The 22,992-nt window shown below is 56.0% G+C and overlaps 5 protein-coding genes across 5 annotated transcripts; 3 read left to right on the plus strand and 2 right to left on the minus strand.

Moving 5' to 3' along the window:
- DCS_05064 (uncharacterized protein) lies at positions 1 to 1,656 on the minus strand (the record flags this gene model as incomplete). Its single annotated transcript, XM_040802370.1, has 6 exons — positions 1 to 53; positions 116 to 387; positions 460 to 680; positions 743 to 842; positions 911 to 967; positions 1,574 to 1,656. The coding sequence occupies 6 exons, from the start codon at positions 1,654 to 1,656 to the stop codon at positions 1 to 3; spliced, it is 786 nt and encodes a 261-aa protein (XP_040657403.1).
- A 1,973-nt stretch (positions 1,657 to 3,629) lies between these two features.
- On the plus strand, positions 3,630 to 6,152 carry DCS_05065 (uncharacterized protein; the record flags this gene model as incomplete). Its single annotated transcript, XM_040802371.1, has 7 exons — positions 3,630 to 4,449; positions 4,514 to 4,635; positions 4,694 to 5,348; positions 5,409 to 5,527; positions 5,588 to 5,684; positions 5,754 to 5,971; positions 6,033 to 6,152. 7 exons carry the CDS (start codon positions 3,630 to 3,632, stop codon positions 6,150 to 6,152), a joined length of 2,151 nt encoding a protein of 716 aa, XP_040657404.1.
- Positions 6,153 to 6,568: 416 nt separating this feature from the next.
- On the minus strand, positions 6,569 to 7,395 carry DCS_05066 (uncharacterized protein; the record flags this gene model as incomplete). The annotated part of the gene is made up of 2 exons (XM_040802372.1): positions 6,569 to 7,202; positions 7,268 to 7,395. The coding sequence occupies 2 exons, from the start codon at positions 7,393 to 7,395 to the stop codon at positions 6,569 to 6,571; spliced, it is 762 nt and encodes a 253-aa protein (XP_040657405.1).
- A 1,700-nt stretch (positions 7,396 to 9,095) lies between these two features.
- Positions 9,096 to 11,331, plus strand: DCS_05067 (putative fimbrin; the record flags this gene model as incomplete). Its single annotated transcript, XM_040802373.1, has 5 exons — positions 9,096 to 9,118; positions 9,211 to 9,421; positions 9,493 to 10,184; positions 10,253 to 11,238; positions 11,300 to 11,331. 5 exons carry the CDS (start codon positions 9,096 to 9,098, stop codon positions 11,329 to 11,331), a joined length of 1,944 nt encoding a protein of 647 aa, XP_040657406.1.
- Positions 11,332 to 12,706: 1,375 nt separating this feature from the next.
- On the plus strand, positions 12,707 to 21,690 carry DCS_05068 (uncharacterized protein; the record flags this gene model as incomplete). Its single annotated transcript, XM_040802374.1, has 10 exons — positions 12,707 to 12,958; positions 13,019 to 14,295; positions 14,343 to 14,575; positions 14,633 to 15,035; positions 15,143 to 15,880; positions 15,941 to 16,057; positions 16,999 to 17,157; positions 17,300 to 17,411; positions 17,462 to 17,611; positions 17,695 to 21,690. 10 exons carry the CDS (start codon positions 12,707 to 12,709, stop codon positions 21,688 to 21,690), a joined length of 7,437 nt encoding a protein of 2,478 aa, XP_040657407.1.
- Between the last annotated feature and the right edge of the window lie 1,302 nt (positions 21,691 to 22,992).

Here is a 22,992-nt window from a genome sequence, read left to right on the forward strand (position 1 = left end):
TCACTCGATAACGTCAAGCTCCTCGGTAGCGGCAGGAGGAGTGGTATCGTCGCCTGTCAGATCGATTAGTTTATCGGATGGATTGGACGGCTTGGAAACTGCCAGAACTCCGTACCCTTGCGATCGTCACCATTGGTGCCGTTTTCGCGGCGGTCCTTGTCGTCGTGGTCCTTGTCGTCGCGGTCCTTGTCGTCGCGGTCTTTGTCGTCGCGGTCCTTGTCGTCGCGGTCCCTGTCATCACGGCCCCGGTCATCACGGCCCCGGTCATCACGGTCGCGGTCATCACGGTCGCGGTCATCACGGTCGCGGTCATCACGGCCCCGGTCGTCGCGTTCCCGGTCATCACGTTCGTCCTTGGCATCGCGGTCGCGGTCGCGGTCGCGGTCACTTGAAAGCGGTTAGCATCATCGTCTGCGGCCCGTCGGTGGTTCGAGGGCTGGTGCGGAGCGGAGCAGCTACCGGTTCTCGGGGCTGCGAGAGCGATCGCGGTCACGACGGCTGTCACGGTCGTGGTCGCGATCGCGGTCACGGCGATCATCCTTGCGAGGAGAGTAGTCGCGTGTGCTGCGACGGGGAGATGGGGAACGGCCACGTCGCGGCGAGCGAGGGGCGCCGCCGCGGCGATCGCGGTCGCGGCCTGACTCGAAACGCCATGAGGCAGAAGGAGGGGTTCTGGCCCACTGTGGGAGCAGAGCTAATCAGCAGAGGCGATCTTGGCAAGAAAGGTCAAGTAGGTGCCGACCTCGATCTTCAGGATATCCTCGCGACCGAGACGCTTGTTATGCATCTCATAATAGGCATCATCAGCATCTCGCTTATCTTCATACTCGACAAAGGCGAAGCTGTAGAGCTTTGTCAGCAGCGGCGGGAGGCAGGCAGCGTTTGCATGCCCATGTCGTGCGGGACTTACAGTCGGCTGGACGACGAGCGAGGGGCCGGGATGTCGCAGCGAACGAGACGGCCGTAGCTGCGTCGGCGAGTTAGCGCCTGATGATCCTGTGGGTATAGACGAGAGCGGGAGGAAGAGCAGGAGAAGCGGAGGAAAGGAAACAAGGCAGGAAAATAGGCTGCGAGAGAAGCGAGCGGCTTCGCCAACCATGGCTCCATCCTGGATTGGATACCCGCGCGCAGAGGCTATGCAGCCTATCGTCGACTCGAACAGATCGGGACGGCGAGGAGGAAGGCATACGAATCGACCGGAGCGACTAGAGTGGGAAGGCATGGACGGCGGAGGAGGAGCCGGATCTAGGGGGGCGGGAAGCGGTGGGTGTAACGACGAAGGCGCAACGCTGGATGCGGACGGAGGACGGAGGACGTAGACGGCGGCGACGAGGGCGTGGCACAGAGACTTGACAGCCTCAGTAAAGAATCGAGAATACTGCCGCGCGGGGAGGGGGGGGGTCCCGAGGTTGCCTCTCTCGACGGTGAGGGCATGCGATCGTGCGTAGGTGCGTAGATGCGTGTGCGTGTGCGTGTGCGGGCGCGCGGGCGGGAGCGAAGAGGCGAGGACGGAGACGAAGACGGAGACGAGGGCGAATACGAAAGCGCGCGAGCGGAGCCGCGGTTGACATACCGTTCGAACTCGTAGGCGAGATCGCGAGCGCGGGTGCCGTGGCTGAAGCCGGTCACGTAAAGCGTGGTGCTGCCACGAGACATGATGGCCAGATGGCGATGCGAAGCAGGTGCGATTGGCGAATTGCAGATATAGAAAGGGGCAGAATCTTGAGGATGGGAAATGAGGGACTGATGAAGCAGCCCTGCGGAGATGATTGTGGAAGATGTGCGACGGTTGAAGAAGCAACAGCGTTGCGTAAAGTTGTGGTGATGCAAGCTTGCAGAACTGGTCGGGGATGTGCCCAACGCTCACTCCCGAACGATGGATGGAGAATTTCGCAGCTGACGTAATGATCAGCATAATGAACGGCTGCGGGCTGTAATTAATTAATACTGTAAAATCTCAGCCTTGCGGGTCACCCCTTGTAGGACACGGTTAGATGCATCAAGCGTTTAGCTGAATATCTCTCGCCTCTACGGAGTACTCCGGTAGTATTACGGGCCACCGACAGCGGAGTGCCGGGTACCAACATCAATGCATCGGACGAAGTACTCCATACGTACAGTACAGTAAGTACGAGCTGTTTCGCTGAGATGATAATCATGATGCACGAATCATGCACTTTTTGGTAGCAAGTGCATGTTTAGTACTTTTAATCCGTGCTTCGCAGTTGCAGCACGTGTATATCACTGCGGCTGCATGGCAGGTGTACAAGTACTCCGTACATACTTACGGAGTAGTACAAGTTGAAAAGAAAAAGGAAATCCAAAGAAACGCCTCCCATCTTCAGCCTCCGGACTCGGCGAAGACCAGAGTAATACTGTACATTTACTTAAGTACAGTACGGTGGCCCTGCCGAGAGCGGGCAACACATCTCTTTGTTTCCGTCGATCCGGCACCTATTTTAGAAGGACGCCTTCCCGCACTACAATAGGAATGATTGGCCGCGCTAGAAGCCAGGTCCGGCACATTATCTTCTGATACCCCCAATTGTTGCCAGGGTTGTGTCGGTGTTTATTGGCGACACGCGACACCAAGCACACGGAGCTGCGCGGTGTTGCCAGCGCTCGGTCAATGCCTGAGCACCTGGAGGCCGGGTGCCGAATTCTCCGCCTCTCCGCCGCCTCCGTTGGCATCGAACGCTGCATGGAATCTGGTGGTTGGCTGGCAATGGCCTGAAATGCATGCAAATCGTCCAAGTCGTGCAAATCGTACTGTCGATGGCAATGCAAAGCCCGCAAACCAAGCAAATGCCGACGGTCTCATGTACGTACGGGTACTAGTACATGAATAACAAAGCAAGCAATGCGTACTAGGTAGTAATTATGAAGTACATAAGTGCTGCCTGGCACTATTACACTCCCTCACGTAGTTCCGTGGAGTACAACAAGAATACACTCTCCTAGTTGTAAGCCTTCCAACGGAGTACAGTCTCCTAGTTGTAAGCCTTCTGCGGAGTACTAGGTGCCTTCTACTAGGTGTACACCTTCCTACGGATTAGTGCCGCTAGGTTAGGAGTACGTTAAGAATACCCCAGGTCCTCATTAGCCAATTTCGGCATCCTCAGCCGTGGCGGGGTGTCGAGATGTGAGCTCGCCATTCGGGCATTTGCCGTAGACCGACGAAGAAACCATAATGCCGGATATGATGGGTGGGCTTGGTCAGCACGTCACGGATTTCGCCTCGAGTCCGTCTGGCTGTCCGTCATGCGAGTGAGAGAATACTTATACATGTACGCGCAGCCCGACCTGCCCGGGCCCGCAGCATCTAATAGTAATGCCTGAACACGACCAAGTACAGTCGTCTTTGTACCTGCTAGTAGTCCGTTTCTGGTAGTGCTTGTATTACGGTAGGTCCCGGGTTGCAGCTTGCAGCTTGCTACTGGCAGCTCATCATTTGCTACGCTTTCCGACGTCATCATTTGTCCCGACTCCGACTCCAACGCCGCCGTCCTGCAATCGATCTTATGAAGCACATGCGGTGCTCGCGTGTCAATCCCGCGCAACCTCCTCCTCCAAGCGTACGCCAAGCGCTCTAGCTTCCAAGGATTGCATGCATCCTCACGACGGTCGCGATGGATGCCGATCTTGGCGACCGTATCGGACGCCCCCCCCACGCCCCACCAGCCCGCAGCGAGTCTGTCACAGTCACTGCTGTCGCGATCGCTGGGACCGCTGCAATCGACCAACTTGACGATCGTGACCCTGACCTTCTTCACCAGCGCCAGCACCGTCGCCAAACTCTCCAAGCCCACCAAAACAACCACCCGCCTCCGCAGCCGCCGCCAAGGTCGCTGGCGGAAGCTCTCGGCGGCGCCGGCGTCTCGCTCGATGGATCCCCAACAGGGTCCGACACCCCGAGCGAGGAGGACTACGACGAAATCGCGAGACCGACGTTTGCACCCTACGCCCAGCAACGTCCACCCCAACCCCGCAGGCGGAAGCCCGCCGTGCTCGCCTCCTCAGCGCGTTCGCCGCTGGGCAACCCCCCCCGCGACTCCCCTCCCAACGGCGTCAACGTCTTCCCCGACAATGACAAGGAGATCCAGAATTTCCTCCGGCGCGTCGTCCAGAAGGTCAAGGACCCTCAGGCGAAGACCAAGACCCGCTTCAGCGGCCTCGTCTTCACGCACCAGTTCTCCGCCTTTGATCCGAAAAACGCGGCGGCCGCCAGCAGTCCCTTCCATGGCTTCTACACCCTCTTCTGGCTCGCCGTTGCCCTCTTCGTCTTCAAGATCTCGGCCGAGAACTGGAGGCAGTATGGCACCCCCCTCGGCACCAACGACATCATGAAGACCATGTTTCGCCGTGATGGCAAGTTGCCCTCCTACACCTGCACCTCTCCAGTCCTGAAGCCTCCGATCCTCACCTCCTCGACCGTAGTGACAGGCAACGGTCGAACAAGCCCTCCATTCCCCAACGGAGGCCTGGCTGGCTGTTGAAACTGACCGGTGTGCAGTGCTTGTCCTGCTCCTCTCCGATGGCGTCATGTGTGGCCTCACGGGCGTGAGCTGGCTCCTCCAGCAGCTCGTCTTCCACGGCTATCTCGACTGGGACAACGATGGCTGGATCGTCCAGAACGTATGGTGTCCCAGCGCTTGTTGCGACGCCGCGACCCAGTCAGTACTGACCTCGTCAGATATGGCAAACCCTCTTCATCGCCGGCGTCATCTCCTGGACTCTCATCCGCGACTGGCCTTGGACCCACACCGTCTTCTTCGTCCTTCACGGCCTCGTCATGCTCATGAAGCAGCACTCGTATGCCTTCTACAACGGCTACCTGTCGACCGTCCACGCGAAGCGCCTACACCTGCTCTCCAAGCTGAAGCAGCTCGAGAGCACCGACCCGGATTGCGCCAGCGTCCAGTCTACGGCGCCGCCAACCTCCACCATCGACACCTCCCACCTCGCCGTCCCGCCCTCGGCCGCCCAGCGCAGACACTCGCTGGCCCAGCTCTCCGGTGCTGTGGAGACGGATATCGACCGCATCGCGCGCGCCGTCGCCTCGGGTCAATCGCTCGACGACGAGCAGATCTGCCTCTTCGAGCGCATCATCAAGTGGGAGGTGGACGCCCTGGCCGACGAGCTGCGCGGCACCGCCACCGAACCGCACAAGGCGTACCCGAACAACCTGACCTTCGTGAGCCACTACAAGTGGATTCCGCTGCCGACGGTTGTCTATGAGCTCGAGTACCCGCGGACCGAATCCATCAGCTGGCCGTACGTGGTCGAGAAGTTCGTCGCCATGGTCGGCATTCTCTTTGTCATGATTCAGGTCTCGCAGTACTCCATCTGTAGGTTCCGTCTTCGGCCCCATCCTTGTAATGCGTCCTATGCCAACGCACGTGCCGCAGATCCGGTCGTGATGAAGACGATTGAGATGAAGGAGAGCAACATGACCCTCGGGGACCGCGTCAAAGAGTTTCCTTGGGTGCTGAGCGATCTCGTCTTTCCTTTCATGATGGAGTACCTAGTGAGTTGCCAATCGATTCTCATTATTTTTTCATTCTACCCATGTCTCTGACGGAAAAAGCTTGTCTGGTATCTCATCTGGGAAACCATTCTCAACATCCTTGCCGAGCTCACTTATTTTGCGGATCGCAGCTTCTACGGTCCCTGGTGGAACAGCGGTACGTCTACCAAAGCCTTCCCATTCCGGAACATATCCTCCTGACGGCAATCCCCCCCCCCCTCCATAGTTTCCTGGGACCAATTTGCGCGCGACTGGAACACGGTGGTGCACCTGTTCCTACTTCGACACGTCTACCACAGCTCCATCTCCTCCATGAAAGTCAACAAGCACGTCGCCACGCTCATCACCTTTTTTCTCTCGGCCTGCATTCACGAACTGGTCATGTGGTGTCTCTTCAAGAAGCTCCGAGGCTACCTCTTGGTCATGCAAATGTGTCAGCTACCGGTGCGTGCCCGTTGTCTTGGGCCTACGTTGTGCCGAACAAGGCGTGCTAATGATGGGCCAGCTGGTGAGCTTGAGCCGTACAAGATGGCTCCGGGGACGAAAGACGTTGGGCAACTTCATGTTTTGGCTGGGCATATTTACGTGTCCCAGCTTGCTCTGCAGTCTTTATCTCATTCTTTAGGGGCTCGAAATTCCTTGGTGGCGTCTTTCGTTCTTGCCTTGCGCGGGCCGGAGTGCTGGAGCCTGGCCGGGAGGGCCATGCGATGGTGTCGTAGCCACAAAGTTCCTTGTCGCGAGTGGCATAGAATGAGTTCGATTCATTGAGTCTACAAAATCTAATGTGAACTGGCATTCCTTCCAAACGCCATGCTCGGCCACCGGAGGGCATGGCTCTGCTACAGGGGACAGGCCAACCCGAAGCATGAGGCGACAGTAGGTCGAACGTGCTGCTTGACCTGAGGCATCCTGGCATCTCGCGGCAAATGTTGTACATGGCTGTTCGCTCCCGCCCACCATGCCAACGATGAGAGGCGAGAAAATGACGGGCTTTTGGCATCAGAGCGTCTGAGCAGATCTTCCACTGACAGGCGCCAGCCGCTAAGATAAAACGCCAGTATCGAGTAGCTGTCTCCAAAAGCCAGCGTTCTGATGTGCCAAATTTTCGGCGCTGCGGCCGTGAGCGTCCCTCAAAGCGCGAATGTCGACGCCGGATTCCACAGCAAGGCGTCTGATGCCGACGGTCTCGGCAGACTGTCGAGCAGAGGGGGGGAAAGAGTCCAAAGGTACGGTTGATGCGAGCCACAGAAGCAGCCAGATTGCTTCCGATTGTTTGTTCTCGACGGCAAGGTGCAGAGCGCTCTTCATCTCTGCCAGGGGATCTTGATAAAGGACCAGTGGCCCCGCATCACCAATATCTCCTTGAACGTCGTAGAGTAGTTCAATCATGCCGGTGACATCCCCTTCGGAACACATGAGGTGGAAAGCGCGTGCCGGACGAACTTCCGGGTTGTTCTGAACGTATGCTTCCTCCGTTATTGAAGGGAGAATGTCAAGCCTGTCCTGTACTCCACCCTCATTGCAATACCGGGCTAGAATGGGGGCTGTTGAAGGAGACTGAAGAGAGGTATTTGTTGCCGTTGACGGCCCTGCTTCGTTCACGGGCAGATACGATTCGCAGCCGGGACATTTCGAGGAGATGGCAACGGAGGAGGCTTCTTCCATAAAGCATTCCCTGAAAAATCATTAGCTACGTCCTCCAGTATCACTCCACAAACTTCGAGGCATCTTCTACTGTACCAATGGAAATGACAACCGCATTGGAGTTCGAGGTCATCGGGCACCGTCACTGGCTGCCCATTCGCGCCCTCGTCATCATCATCGACGCGGATGACGAGAGGCTCTTGACAAGCATTACACTGAGACATCGGGGAGACTTGTTCCGGAACGTTGGCCGAAGAACAGAAAATCGGGTTTGTTTTACGGGTGCCGGAACTCGGTGCCGTGATTGAGGATGATGTAAATATCGAAAACAATTTGGATTTTGCCTACTAGCGGGGTTTAGCGGCGTGGATGCTGGCGGTTGTGAAGTAATATTAATAGCAAGACAGTGTTCTGGAAGCTGAGCCCCGCCAGCCTACTGCAGTGCGCGTTGAACTCATCTCCATGGAATATTTACAGTATTGATACTATTAGGAGTACGGAGTACAATACTCCGTATTAGTAGGTACCTCGTAGTATTACTGGTATGAGCGGCTAACAAGTAATACTACAGTACGGAGAAATACAGTACTCCCTAATCCGTAGGTGGGTATGTACATGTACGGGGACTCAATACTAGTACTACGTCGCAGTACCCCTACACCTACTCCGTACCTACCTACCCTGTACTTAGACATCAATTCTACATGTACTGTCCACCAGCAGCAATACCACAACTGAGTGATGACGGCGCAATTCCTCCGAGAGCAGGGTGAGCATTGTGCACTTAGTTGGCTACCTTGGTGGTTTTCACCTCTCTTTTGTGCTGCCTGTAACGGGGTGGTGTATCCATGTGCAAACAAATAGTAGTAGTGCCATAGTGGCAGGTATCTCTGTCCTCTAAATTGGAAACCAAAAAAAAAAACCACTACTAGATGCCAATGCCTAGGACAACGTATATATTTCATGCAGTGCTTCTCAGAAAAGGCGTGCAGATCCAGAAAATGTGGCAGTAGCTCAGCCCGAACTTCATGCCATGCTTAGAGGGGGACGTGTGCTAGTACTACCGTGCACTTATACGTCGGTCCTTGCAGGTAGCGAGGGATTCGTGTTATTGAAGTGCTTGCTTGTAGGAGGAAACTGGCGCCAGGCAGCAACAGCAACCAAATGCCATGTAAATACTGTACCGAGGCAACTGGGTACGTACTGTACGTACTGTACATGTACTCCGTCCTTGGACGTACTTACGATGAGTGTACTTACGGAGTACTCCATGCGGTGTACAGTACTCAAGTACTTACAAGTACATGTACTTACAAGAACTTGTAAGTAGTTGGTTGTACTGATCGCATGTGGAAACCCCCTGCAAGAATCCGGCTTCGCGAATCGAGCAGATGACCATCGATTGGGCGAGGGCACCAGTGCTGGTACATTTTTAGGCAGGAAAACATAGCGGTGCCGCCATAACGTCACCTGTCCTCGTAATCCCTGCTGCGGTCACAGCCAGGCAACGAACCTTTGGAGGGCAGGTGGGGTAACTCGGGTATGTACTTATGTTAGACAGCCCCAGAACGTTACACCTGAGCCTTCATGCAAGTACAAGTACAACTACTTACTTTACAAGTATTAGCTCAGAATACAGCTAGAGGAACCTACTGCTCCTTAATACTTGTAGTAACCATACCAACCTGCACCACTCGTCATCATCGCCACAATCACTCCAACCTCGACTTCTGACCTTGCTCCTACCCGCTCCTCGCATCTGCCATTCACCAAAGCCTGCGAGCTGCCAATTACGGCACTGCATTTATTCCAGAGTGGTTAGCAAACTATTTCGCCGAACTCGTCTTGTTTGGACAAATATCTCCCGTCACGGCGGCAGATCGGACCCATCCACCACCACCACCACCATCACCATAACCCCGCCATGAATGTTCTCAAGTTGACGAGGTGCGCACTCTCTTAAGCTCATGCATGGATGTTTCTGCTTGATTCCTGACCTCATCATATGCTCTGCCTGCGCTCTGCTAACTCGCATCCAGGAAGTTTCCTCAGTTTCCCCAGAACGAAATCTTCCAACTGGCCGACGCATTCCAGCGCCTCGATGTCGACGACAAGGGTTACCTGGAGGAGGCAACCGCCATCAAGGCCACGCAGCAGAGCGAGAACCAGCCGTACGATGTTGTCAGACAGGCTCTAAAGGAAGTAGACCTAGACTCCTCACGTCGTGTAGAGCTCGAGGACTATGTCGGAGTCAGTCGCAACCTCTTTGCCAACCCCCCCTCATCCCTCTGGCACACCGACTGACGCATGGTTCTTCCCAGCTCATTGCGAGGCTTCGGGATGCCTCGCCTGCACAGAGGCGTCTCTCTGCCGGACCGACCCCCACGAGCCCAGGTGTCGTCTCCCAACGCACTGGCGGCGGTCACGCTTCCAGGGGCAGCATTGGCGGAAAGATTCATGTTCAGGGATCGAGTGCCAACGTGACGCATACGATCAACGAGGACGAGCGAACAGAGTTCACCCGCCACATCAATGCAGTCCTCTCCGGCGACGCTGATATCGACAGTCGTCTCCCATTCCCCACTGACACCTTCGAAATGTTTGACGAGTGCAAGGACGGCTTGGTACTAGCCAAGCTCATCAACGACAGTGTGCCAGACACCATCGATGAGCGAGTCCTGAACGTGCCCGGCAAGAAGATCAAGAAGCTCAACGCCTTCCACATGACTGAGAACAACAACATCGTCATTGAGTCGGCGAAGGGAATCGGCTGTTCCGTTGTCAACATCGGCGCCGGTGACATCATCGAGGTCCGCGAACATCTCATCCTCGGCCTCATCTGGCAGATCATCCGACGCGGTCTCTTGGGAAAGATAGACATCAAGCTTCATCCCGAGCTCTATCGCCTCTTGGACGAAGACGAGACCCTCGAGCAGTTCCTGCGCCTGCCTCCGGAACAGATCCTCCTGCGCTGGTTCAACTATCATCTCAAGGCTGCCAACTGGCCCCGAAGGTACGCAATCTAGTCTCTTATTGTTCTTTTTTACCTTGTGGCGTGCCAAACTGACGACGGAACGAAAGGGTGACCAACTTTTCCAACGACGTCAAGGACGGTGAGAACTACACCGTGCTCCTCTCCCAGATTGGGCACGAACATGGCTGCACGCGAAAGCCGCTTCAGACGAGCGATTTGCACCAACGGGCCGAGGAGGTCCTTCGCGAGTCGGAAAAACTTCACTGCCGCAAATTCTTGACGCCCAAGTCCTTGGTAGCCGGAAACCCGAAGCTCAACCTCGCCTTCGTCGCCAACTTGTTCAACACCCACCCCTGCCTGGAACCGATCACGGAAGAGGAGAAGCTTGAGGTCGAGGACTTCGATGCTGAGGGTGAGCGCGAGGCCCGAGTATTCACCCTGTGGCTCAATAGCCTCGACGTTCAACCCGCCGTCGTCTCCTTCTTCGATGACTTGAAGGATGGCACCGTTCTCCTGCAGGCCTACGACAAGGTCATCAAGGGGTCCGTCAACTGGCGACACGTCAACAAGCCCCCGGCTCACGGCGGGGAGCTGTCGCGTTTCAAGGCGGTAGAGAACACGAATTATGCCATCGAACTGGGCAAGCAGAATGGCTTCTCCCTCGTCGGAATTCAAGGTGCCGACATCACCGATGGCCAGAAGACCCTGACGCTCGGTCTAGTATGGCAACTCATGCGCCGGGATATCAGCATAACCCTCTTCTCCCTTGCCCAGAAGCTCGGCAAGAAGGAGATCACTGATGCCGAGATGGTCAAATGGGCCAACGACATGTCGAGGAAGGGAGGCCGCAACTCGGCCATCCGCTCTTTCAAGGATCCGTCCATTGGCTCCGGAATTTTTCTGCTAGATGTCTTGAACGGAATGAAGAGCAACTACGTCGACTACGACCTGGTCACGCCTGGCAGGACCGACGACGACGCATATCTGAACGCTAAGCTCAGCATCAGCATCGCGAGAAAGCTTGGAGCCACCATCTGGCTCGTGCCGGAGGACATCAGTCAAGTGCGCAGCCGCCTGGTTACGACCTTTATTGGTAAGATATTCCGTCACCGCGGATGTCGTCGCCGTGCTTCGCTGACCTGTTCTGCTGGTAGGCTCCCTCATGGCGACTCATGAGAAGATGTGATCTTTCCTTTCGGTTTTCTTCCATACATGATGTGTCTCCGCGGGCGGCGTGTTTGGTAAGATGATGAACAGCGATTGATGTGAAAGAATTGAATATTCCCGTCTACTGTGAACGCGTAGATGGATAGCCATCAAAACGTCATGCTTGGCTTATGGAGTGAGCGCCAGCAATATTCGACCAGCCGAAGAGTTGTTCGCTGCGTGCTAGCAGTGATAGTCAACGTCGGCAGAAGATCCTCGCGTGTGTGAATGCATCAGGCTTGCAGGTGGAACTTGTAAGGGCATTCCTTCGACAACTTTAGCTAGACAGGCTCAATGACCTCGTTGAAGAACGCCCACGGTCGTACTTGTAGTGTGGTAGGGCGACTAGATGGGTGTTAGCAATGGGAGGAGTTGGCACGCACTGCACTGGATAAATGCATTTGTTCTTCCCTACTTAGGTAGCCAGAGAACACTGCATGCACTGCAAGGCAGTAAAAGGTCGCGGATCCTACACCATAGCCAGTGGGTACATGGTACAACTACAGCTTTGCTTTGATATTGAGGAGAGCCTTGAGGGGTCATGTAGATATCTGGGGTGGGGGGGGTCGGAGGAATCCATCTGATGTTTATCGAATAGATCACTTATTGAAGGTCTCTGCGCTCGACACCTGGATGCATCACTGTTGATCATGATCAGGACGTGTTTCACTAGGAGGCGTACGCCGTCCATTTAGCTACCTACTAAAAAATTACTTGTTGTACGGGGTACGGAATACACTGCTGCAAGTATAGGTGTATAATATGTATTAGGTAGGCTATTTTTCAGGTAGTGGTAGCGAATGCCTTAATGTACCGTACATTTTGCCGTACTTCGGAGTGGAATGGCAAAAATTGTTAATGATGCGCGAATTGGTGCAGGAGTTTATTACTACTCGAACGGAAGACTAATATGGAGTATTATCGCGGAGTACTTACTCGAAATACTTAGTATAGTCGTGCGGCTTGTGGCGCGGCTTTGGCAAGTGACGTCGACGCCGAGGTCCCGTGCTAACGCCATCACCCCCCAGTCTAGCCCGCTACGATAACGGATGTGAAGGCAATACTTTCATCGAACGAGCATAGCATTTTCTCCTCCAGGTTCCTGCAACCCTTTGCCTACGTTACCACTTGCGCTCAACTCCCGCCCTGTCTGGATTGCAAAACACATTCGTTTTCGAACCGATTTCGACCGTGAAAACCCGCACTCTTGGCGGCGGGCAGTTGAATCCACGTTGGCGCTCCGATCCCCTCGCCAGTGCGCAGCGCCGTCCGCACACTGCTTGGTGCTGAACTGCCTTCGTTCACGACGCAAGCCTTGCTCGGCATTTGCATGGCTATCAATTTATGCGAGGGCAATGCCTTCTACGAGCGACGTCAAGAAGGCCGAAATGTCGTACCTGAGCTCTGCCGTTGATTCGATCAACCCGTGGGCGGGTTCCAGGTCCACAACGCCGACCCGGGACAACAATAAGGACGATGAGGCTCGTGCTCCAGCTCCAGAAGCAGCTCCAGAAGATCATATCAAAACGGCGCTGTATGGACAAAGCTTCAGGACATACCCAAAGGACGCACCGCCGCTGAATGTTCAGTGGTTTCATGCGGTTGATGTACCATCTCACTGCCCTACTTGTTCTTCTCTCCCGTAACAACGCTGATCAATGCAACAGGTACCAAAGCGAAAGCCCCAACACATAAAGGGTCGTGAAGAAGCCCTCAAAGACGCCAAGCCGGCGGCGCAAGCCAAAAAGTACACGGCCTTTTCGACCTCGGATTCACGCAGACTTGAAGGCCGATATCAGCGACTGCTGGAAGCAGCAGAGGACAACCATGAATTGCGATTTCAGATGGCCCATGTGGGGGGCCCAAATGGTAACAATGCTACACCAAGATCTAGCACGACGCCAAACAGGCCAGCCGCCAAGGGTGCCCGTGTTCCGGTGAACGAGGATTTCCTCTTCGACGTCAATATCGAGGACCGAGAGCTGGCTCCAGCGTACTGGCTAGGTCCCGTATATGATGTTCGCCGTGGCTCTTGGTTCTTTCAAGAGGGCTCGAATCTAAGGCCTTGCGAGGAGAACCTCGCCGCTCAGTTGGAAGAGGGCTACCTCAAAATGAAGCCATGGCAAAGCCCTGCGAGGTCACGAAGCCCGTCGGCCGCAAAAGCAGTCTCTACCAATTCTTCGAAAGAAAAAGTCACGGAGAAGCAGGGAGAAAGTGCAGAAGCATCGAGTGCTACCCTTTCGCCGCCCAACAAGAGCGCTACCACGACAACCTCCAGCACCACTAACCCCCCGCAAGCACCGCAACCACAGTCTTACCGATTGTTTGGCCCGTATATGAACAATGTGGCTACGTATCCAGACGCGAGTACCGCTTGGCTGTCCACTGATGGCATCATGTCATGGGTTACCACCTCAGTGTACGAACGGTTTGCAGGTGGTGGCTACTTGAGCGGCGTCAAGTTGATCCGAGGCTTTACAGAACCTAATAAGGTGAAGGAGAAGGATAAAGAGAAAGAAAAAGAGAAAGAGAAGGACGAGGACAAGGACAAGGACAAGAAAAAGGACAGGGTGAAGGAGCAGGAGAAGGAGAAGGAGAAGGAAAACATTTCCCTATTGTCGACGCGTGAGACCTCTGGTCGAGATGAGCAACAACAGAACGTTGCATATGAAGAGCCAGAGGATTCGAGCCGTGAAGCTGCCACCAGCCTTGGTCGCTCAATGTCTACGGATTCTCAGTCTCGGCAAGCATTGCTTCAGAGGCAAATATCGTCACTGCTCGAGGGCGAGGGCAAATCCATAGCGGAGACGGACGAGGAAATTCGGAAGCGAGACGAGCAAGAGATACAAGACGATTACAATGTGGAGGCGGGTGAAACTCAAGGAAGAGAGATAGAGCATCTCATTCTCGTAACACATGGCATTGGCCAGCGACTTGGGCTTCGGTATGTTGACATGGCAACCGAAACTGTTCTTCGCTAACACGCCCTAGGATGGAGAGCATAAATTTTGTCCACGATGTCAACATACTGCGCAAGACGATCAAGGCTGTCTATGCACAGTCGAACGATCTAAAAGTGTTGAACTCCGAGTTGGAGGCGGGTCATGGAAACTGCCGTGTTCAGGTTTTGCCAGTGTGCTGGAGGCATCTCATTGAGTTTCCGAGGCAGCGCCAAGGGAAACGAGAGCATGACCCGAGTGACGCGAGTGGAGCGGAAGACGATTGTGAGCACCTTCCAGCTGATGTTTCAAGCTACCCCAACCACTTTCTAACCAGGTTAGACCCATCTCTTGAAGACATAACTGTTGAAGGCATGGCCTTTGCGAGATCCCTCATCGCCGATCTTGCCCTCGATGTTCTTCTCTACCAGAGTTCGTATCGAGAGGAAATCTCAAGAGTCGTTGTCGCCGAGGCAAACCGCATTCTGAGACAGTTTCGAGAGAGAAACCCGGAGTTCAATGGTAGAGTCCACCTAGCCGGCCACTCCTTAGGTTCTGCCATCTTCTTTGACGTTCTGTGTCGGCAACGGGAGCACCAGGAGGACAGAAACCCGCTTCGGTTCTGGCCGTCCCCGAGCCGGCCGGAGAGTACGTTGAAGGACCATGAGTTGCAGTTTGACTTCAACGTGGACGACTACTTTTGTCTAGGATCACCCGTTGGCCTGTTTCAAATGCTCAAAGGACGGTATGTTTTTTTCTTCGTCTTTCCCCTTCAGGCTACTCGTCCTTCTTGTCATCCCAAACCAACCATTTTTGCAACTCTGGTGCCGATGTGCTGACGACACCTACCAGAACCATTGCCGCTCGACACACACCTCATGCCATTCCTTCTGAGAGCCCGTTATGCCTCGAAGAGACCGGTGATCCTTTCCTCGCCGCATCGACGAGTGACGGCAACAAATTTTCTTCTGTGAGCGGGCTGCCCTATACGATATCCTCCCCCAAAGTTGCCCAGTTGTTCAACATATTTCACCCCTCGGATCCCGTAAGCTACCGCATAGAACCCCTGATATCCCCTGCCATGGCCGCGTTGAAGCCGCAACCGTTGCCATATACGAAGAAAAGCATCTTCGAGAGCGTCGCGCCGCCGAGTTTGACGGGGATCGGAACAAAGGTCGGGCAAAGCGTCACCGGCTTCTGGTCCAGCCTCAGCACGGGTTTCACAAACAATGTCCTCAGCCGCAATCTTGGTCTCACAAGCGAGGATGTGGCGAGGCTGGCGGCTGGCGAGAGAGCGAAAGAAAAAAATCCAGAGGATGTGAGCAAAGGTTCCGATGGCAGGTCTGAAGAACGGAAGTGGGCGTTGCCAGACTCGTCGGCGACAGGTCAACAGCAACAGAACCCGAGGCTTGCCGGAGACGAGATTGAGACATTGTATTCGGCATTTCAGAAGAATCAAGGGTCGCTGCGAAAGGACAAGGGAGCGTACAACCCGATCGAGGAGGGCACCAGGGCGAACAAACTTCTTGCGGAGGAGACCAAGCTGCGAGCCTTGAACCGTAACGGACGTGTTGATTATTCTATTCAGGAGTATGTTGCACCTTGGTCACATTGAAGGCACAAAATACGATGACTAACGACGACTGATAGGAGCGCATACGACTTCAACCCTATCAACACGATTGCATCCCACATGGGTTATTGGGCTGATGAGGATGTCAGCCACTTCATGCTTTCACAACTACTTTCTAATCGTGTCAAAGCACCGTATGGGAAAGGAGCATGCCAGGTAGGCCAGGTGAAAGCTCCGTAGACTGGAATCGTATCGCCGCAAAGGGGGATGAGTACATGTAAATTGAGGGCCGGGGAGGGTTGATTGCTCTACATTCTCATGCTACCAATAGATTTCAGGGGAAGTTCGCTTAGATCGTATAGATAATCTGTCACCATTTCGGTGGCACAAGCCGTCTACGGTGCCATTGAAGTGGTCGTGATTGTTCGATTCGTTATAAGTCGCGCCTCCGCCAGGATTCGATGACGTGGGCTTTGGCAGGGTTGCGAAGTGCACGTACATACATACGAGTAGCTAGAATAAATGTGCTCCCATGCAGCTCAATGCTTCATAATACTCACAGGAAGTGCGGAGTATCATATTATCGGAGTGTCGGAATGTCGGACTGCTGGCACCTGCTGATACTGCAACATACGTACTGCACAGGTGCTTGCACGGAAATTAATATATCTAACAGTGCTCCGTACGGAGAACTGCACACTGTATGTAGTAAGAGTACTCCGTCGAACAGTAAGTATTACTCCAAATGGCGTAGTGTGGGAACCTCGCATATTGGGTGGAGAAGACAACCCCACCCCAGCTCTCACCGCTCTCGGTGTGGCTCACAATTGACCGGGTACGGGAGAAAATGTACATTTTGAATCGACCCAAGTTCGTAGAAATTTTGTATCGAGTTGCTTCATGTCTGCAGGCACCGCTACACACATCGTTGCATATCTCCCAGGTCATCGCGCGTCACCTCATATCGCTCACGGCATCGGATCTCGCTCGCCGTTGTATCTTCCGCATATAATTCCCGTGCGGGTAGGGGGTTCGAAAACCTGTCATGTTGGCCGAGTTGGTCAAGCAACGATTGCGAGCGGCGGGTTTACGATCCTTGCACCTATAACCGCGCGCATTCGACAGCACGTCACAGCACCGGCACGAGCACCAGCGGCACAGACCCTAAACGTGACTGGCCGCCGTTGGTCTTTCGAGCCATCAACAACATGGCCAACTCTACCGAGGGCGCTGTCAAGCAGCAGCTTGTCGACAAGCTGCCCAAGCGGTTTCGAGGCATCAAGTTTGGCATCCAGTGCGTACCTCCGCGAACCCTCAAGCCCATGAGCCCTTAAGACCTCGAGCCTGCGACCTGTGGTGGGGGCGAACAGAGTGGATGGACTGAGCTACGCCATGCGAGGTGCAAAAGTTCCATGGGCTAACCTGCGTCGCCCCAGGTCCAACCAGGATATCGCCAACCAGGCTGTCCTCGAAGTCTCCGACCGGCTGCTGTACGACATTGAGAATAACCGGGCGCCCTACCGCCACGGCCCCTTGGACCCTCGACTGGTACGACTTGACCTACGACCTGGGATGGGATGAGATCTGACAGGCTTCAGGGAACTTCAAGCAAGATTGGAAAATGCGCGACCTGCCAAGACGCTCTGCAGAACTGCACAGGCCACTTCGGCCATGTGAGGCTGCCGCTACCGGCATTTCACATCGGTTATCTACGCTTCGTCATGTCCATCCTTCAGAACATTTGCAAGGTCAGTGCCCTCTTGAACGTACCCCGAAAATGCTCGAGCAACATGCAAGAGAACAAAGGGCAAATTCTGACAAAGGTATACAGGACTGTGGACGGGTTTTGCTCATTGAGGACGATAGACGGTCGTTTCTGAAAGAACTGCGACGGCCCTTCCTCGACAACCTCCGGCGAACGCAGATTTGCAAACGCATCAACGAGCAATGCCGCAAGTGCAAGACCTGCCCCTACTGCAACTCCATCAACGGCCAAATCCGCAAGATTGGTGTTCTCAAGCTCTGTCACGATAAGTTTGTTGCCTACAACAAGTCGACTGCCGTGAAAAAAGTGCCGCCCGAGGCCAAGATCAAGTTTGACAACTCGTTCAACGATGCGAAGCGGGAGAACCCTGAACTCGAGAAGCATCTGCGAAAAGCGCTGGAGGACCTCAACCCCCTGCGAGTTCTCAACCTCTTCAAGCTCATAAGTCCGACCGACTGCGAGCTACTCGGACTCGATCCCGCCGAGGGTCGGCCGGAAATGTTCATCTGGCAGTTTGTCCCTGCCCCGCCCGTGTGCATTCGACCGTCCGTGGCGCAGGACAACGCGAGCACGGAAGACGACATCACGACAAAGCTTGCCGACATCGTTTGGGTCAGCGGCATGATTCGCTCGGCGCTGCAGAAAGGCTCACCCATCCAAACGATCATGGAACAGTGGGAGTATCTGCAGACGCAGATCGCCATGTACGTCAACAGCGATGTCCCAGGCCTCCAGCAGCCTGGCTTCGGCAAGTCTACCCGCGGCTTCTGTCAGCGCCTGAAGGGTAAGCAGGGTCGCTTCCGCGGCAACCTGTCGGGAAAGCGAGTCGATTTCTCCGGCCGTACCGTCATCTCTCCCGATCCCAACCTGAACATCGACCAGGTTGCCGTCCCCATTCTCGTGGCGAAAAACCTGACGTATCCCGAACGGGTGAACCGTCAGAACATTGAAAAGCTCCGACAGTGCGTCCTGAACGGCTGCGACACATGGCCCGGCGCCCAGACGGTGTTGAAGAAGGAGGAGGACGGGCATTCCAAGTTCAGTCTCAAGTTTGGCGATAGATCCATTCACGCCCGCCACCTCGCCATCGGGGACATCGTCGAGCGCCATCTGGAAGACAACGATGTTGTCCTCTTCAACCGTCAACCGTCCCTTCACAAGCTCAGCATCATGAGCCACCTGGTCAAGGTTCGGCCCTGGAGGACCTTTCGGCTGAACGAATGCGTCTGCGGTCCTTACAATGCCGATTTCGACGGAGACGAGATGAACCTTCACGTGCCGCAGACGGAGGAAGCCAGAGCGGAGGCCATCAACCTCATGGGTGTCAAGCACAACCTTGCCACGCCCAAGAACGGCGAGCCGATCATTGCCGCCACCCAGGATTTCATCACCGCCGCCTTCCTGCTAAGCAGCAAGGACCGCTTCTTCGACCGGAAAACGTTTTCCTACATTTGCATGCACATGATGGATGGCAAGACGCCCGTCGACATCCCCCCGCCGGCCATCATCGCCCCTCAATCCCTCTGGACGGGCAAGCAGGTCTTCAGCATACTCATGCGACCGAACAAGAACTCGCCCGTCAAGGTCAACCTTGATGCCAAGTGCCGAGCGTACAAGGCACGTCCCGGTCAATGCCCCGACATGGATCCGAATGATGGCTGGCTCGTCGTCCGAAACTCGGAGGTAATGTGCGGTCGCATGGACAAGTCGACGGTCGGATCCGGAAAGAAGGATTCCATCTTCTACGTCATTCTCCGTGATTTCGGTCCCGACGAAGCCGTAGTCGCCATGACGCGGCTCGCAAAGCTGTGCGCGAGACAGCTGACGAACCGGGGCTTCTCCATCGGCGTCGGCGACGTCTTCCCGACGGCCTCTCTCAACGCCGAAAAAGAGGGCCTCGTGACGACGGCCTACAAGCAGTGCGACGATCTCATTGAGACCTTCAAGCAGGGGAAGCTCGAGAAGGCGGCAGGCTGCAACATGGAGCAGACGCTCGAGAACTTGATCTCGGGTATCCTGAGCAAGGTTCGACAGCAGGCCGGTACGTACTGCGTCGACACGCTCAGCCGCAACAATGCCCCCCTGATCATGGCCAAGTCCGGATCGAAGGGCTCGGACATCAACGTCGCGCAGATGGTCGCGTGCGTCGGGCAGCAAATCATTGGCGGCCAGCGAGTGCCCGATGGTTTCCAGGACCGCAGCCTGCCGCACTTTCACAAGAACGCGCGTCAGCCGCCCTCCAAGGGCTTCGTCAAGAACAGTTTCTACAACGGTCTGCTCCCGACCGAGTTCCTCTTCCACGCCATTTCCGGCCGCGAAGGCCTTGTCGACACGGCCGTCAAGACGGCCGAGACGGGCTACATGTCGCGAAGGCTGATGAAGTCTCTGGAAGACCTCTCGACGCAGTACGACGACACGGTGAGGACGTCGGGCGGCGGCATCGTGCAGTTCCAGTTTGGAGCCGACAAGCTGGATCCGGTCGACATGGAGGGCACGGCCGAGCCCGTCCACTTCCTGCGCACGTGGAGCCACGCGGAAAACTTGACGTGGGACAACGAGGAAGCGGCGATGACGCCGGACGAGATCCGAACGTTTTGCGATTCCATGCTCGAGGTGGAGCGCAGGCAGCTGCCGAGGCGCAGCTTGCTTGGCGAAGCGCTCGCGTACGACGACCAGACGGACCATGGCATCGACGAGCACGAGAGCGCGCGAAGATTTCTCAAGACGATCGAGGGCCACGTCGAGGGTCTCGCCTCGAAGCTCGAGCGGGTCCGGGCGCTGGCGGGCTTCGAGGGCGGCCGGGCACTCCGGCCCGAAGCGCAGGCGCACGCGGACAGGACGGCCAAGGTGACGACGACGACGCTGCGGCTCTTCATCAAGATGTGCCTGGAGAAGTACAAGAAGGCACACGTCGAGCCCGGGCACGCCGTCGGCGCCGTCGGCGCGCAGTCGATCGGCGAGCCCGGCACGCAGATGACGCTCAAGACGTTCCATTTCGCCGGCGTCGCGGGCATGAGCATCACGCAGGGCGTGCCCCGCATCAAGGAAATCATCAACGCGTCCAAGAACATCAGCACGCCCGTCATCACGTGCCCGCTCCTGAACAACGAGCAGATCGAGGTGGCGAAGGTGGTCAAGGCGCGGATCGAGAAGACGTACGTCTCGGACGTGCTGCACTTTGTCGAGGACGAGTGGCGGGCGGACGAGGGCAACGTCGTCCTCCAGATCGACCGGGCCGCCCTCGCGGACATGCACCTGGGCATCGGCGTCTACGACATCGCCGAGGCCATCTGCAAGCAGCGGAAGCTGAAGCTCGGGCGCGACGACCTGTCCATCTTCGGGGACAGGATCGTCATCCGGGTGCGGGACGCGAGCGACATGCCGGCGAAGAGGACGACGTCGCGCAAGACGACGGACGACAGAGGAGACATGCTGCTGCGAGCCAACTTCCTACGGCGCGTGTTGCCGAACGTGCCGGTGTCGGGGTACCCGGAGGCGACGCGAGCGATCATCCAGACGTCGGAGCAGAACACGCACACGGTGCTGGTGGAAGGCTACGGCCTGCGGGAGTGCATGACGACGGAAGGCGTCATCGGGACGAAGACGCGGTCCAACAACGTGATCGAGTGCCGCGACGTGCTGGGCATCGAGGCGGCCCGGACGACGATCGCCGACGAGATCGGCGAGGTGATGGGCGACATGGGCATCGACCCGCGCCACATGCAGCTCCTCGCGGACGTGATGACGTACAAGGGCGAGGTCTTGGGCATCACGCGATTCGGCCTCTCGAAGATGAGGGACAGCGTGCTGCAGCTCGCGTCGTTTGAGAAGACGCCGGATCACCTGTTCGACGCCGCGGCAGGGATGAAGACGGACCAGATCGAGGGCGTCAGCGAGTGCATCATCATGGGACAGACGATGGGCGTCGGCACGGGTGCCTTCCAGATCGTGCGCCGGCTCGGGATTCGGGCCGGCGAGCTGTCGCAGAAGAAGACGTTGTTCGAGGACGCGTGGGCCGGCGAGGTGGCACGGAAGAAGAACAAGGGAAAGAGGAGGGCGTAGTGGAGCGCAGCGGAGCAGGGGGGTTGGGGGGGGGGGTTGCATGTGGTTCGTGTGCACTGCATGCGACTACGTGATGGTAGGTGGGTGCTTTGGTATTTCGGGATGGAGATGGACCACGAAAGCCGGAATCCACTCGACTCGTGGGCGTCATGTCAACAGACATTATGTAGGTAGTACAACTACTCTTGCGCCTGCTTGTCGTTCATGTCATGCATGTAGAACAGGCATCTACGCTTCGAACCCACGATAGACACCAACGTAACGGAAGTACATGAACGCTTGTGCACAAGCACGCGCACACGAATCCACACGCACACCTGCATGCATACTTACATACAAACGTGCACGCAAAAACGTACATACAGACGCACATACATATCGTACATGATTAGATCTCCCCATTTACCTGCCGGTAAGTGCATACACAATGTGTCACAGGAACTCGGCCGCGCTGTTCTCTCCATGCCGAGTACGTATTTTAATTGCCGCCTGCGAGCTTTTCTTGGACGAGCTCGTCGGAGCCGGAGGCCAAAATCGTGCATTCCACGCAACAGGAATTATCCAAGGCCAAGAACAAGGCATTACGTAGGCATAGGCAGGTCGGGAATGGGCAGCCGTCACTAGTCAGCCACGACGGATCGAAGCAGGAGTGCAAGCGAAGCAGCAGCGACCTGGCAGGCGATGGCCAAACAATGGATCGCGGTGGCCGGATAACGGGATGCGGCAACGGACACGGGGCGTCCATGATGGAGAATGGCCTTGCACATGTGAGCTCCATGGAGCCACAGGACGAGCATTCGCAGGACAAATTCATACCCACTTCATATTCTCGTACTCCGTTTCCCGATTCAACTGCACGCCGCAGACTACCTTCACTCCCGTGCGAAGCAGTGCGGGGTGCGGAGGGAACAGTGAGCAACAGCCTGGAGGTTGTGCAATTTCGATTATGGGACGAGCTCGATGCGGGGGACGCACGACCTGTGCGACAACGGCGTGGGGGCCGATAACGAGAATACGAGCGCCGGCCAGGACTCCCCTCTGAACGGATGCCACTCGGCGTGGAGGATGCGATGTCTCGTTTCATCGTCCGCGTCGTCGCAGCGCCGCCTAGCATCAGCGGACCTTAGTATGTACACAAGCTCGTGGCGGAAGCTCGTGGTAGACAACGGACAAGATAGGGTTAGGTGGGCATATCGTCGTCGTCGTAGTCGTCGTCATGGTCAAGAATGAAGCAAGGCCTCAACCGATACAAGTTGTTCGTGCGAGGCCACAACCGTCGTTCCCAGCATCACCATGCCTCGG

Source organism: Drechmeria coniospora, chromosome 02 (genome assembly GCF_001625195.1).
Source record: "Drechmeria coniospora strain ARSEF 6962 chromosome 02, whole genome shotgun sequence".
Taxonomy (NCBI): Eukaryota; Fungi; Ascomycota; class Sordariomycetes; order Hypocreales; family Ophiocordycipitaceae; genus Drechmeria; species Drechmeria coniospora.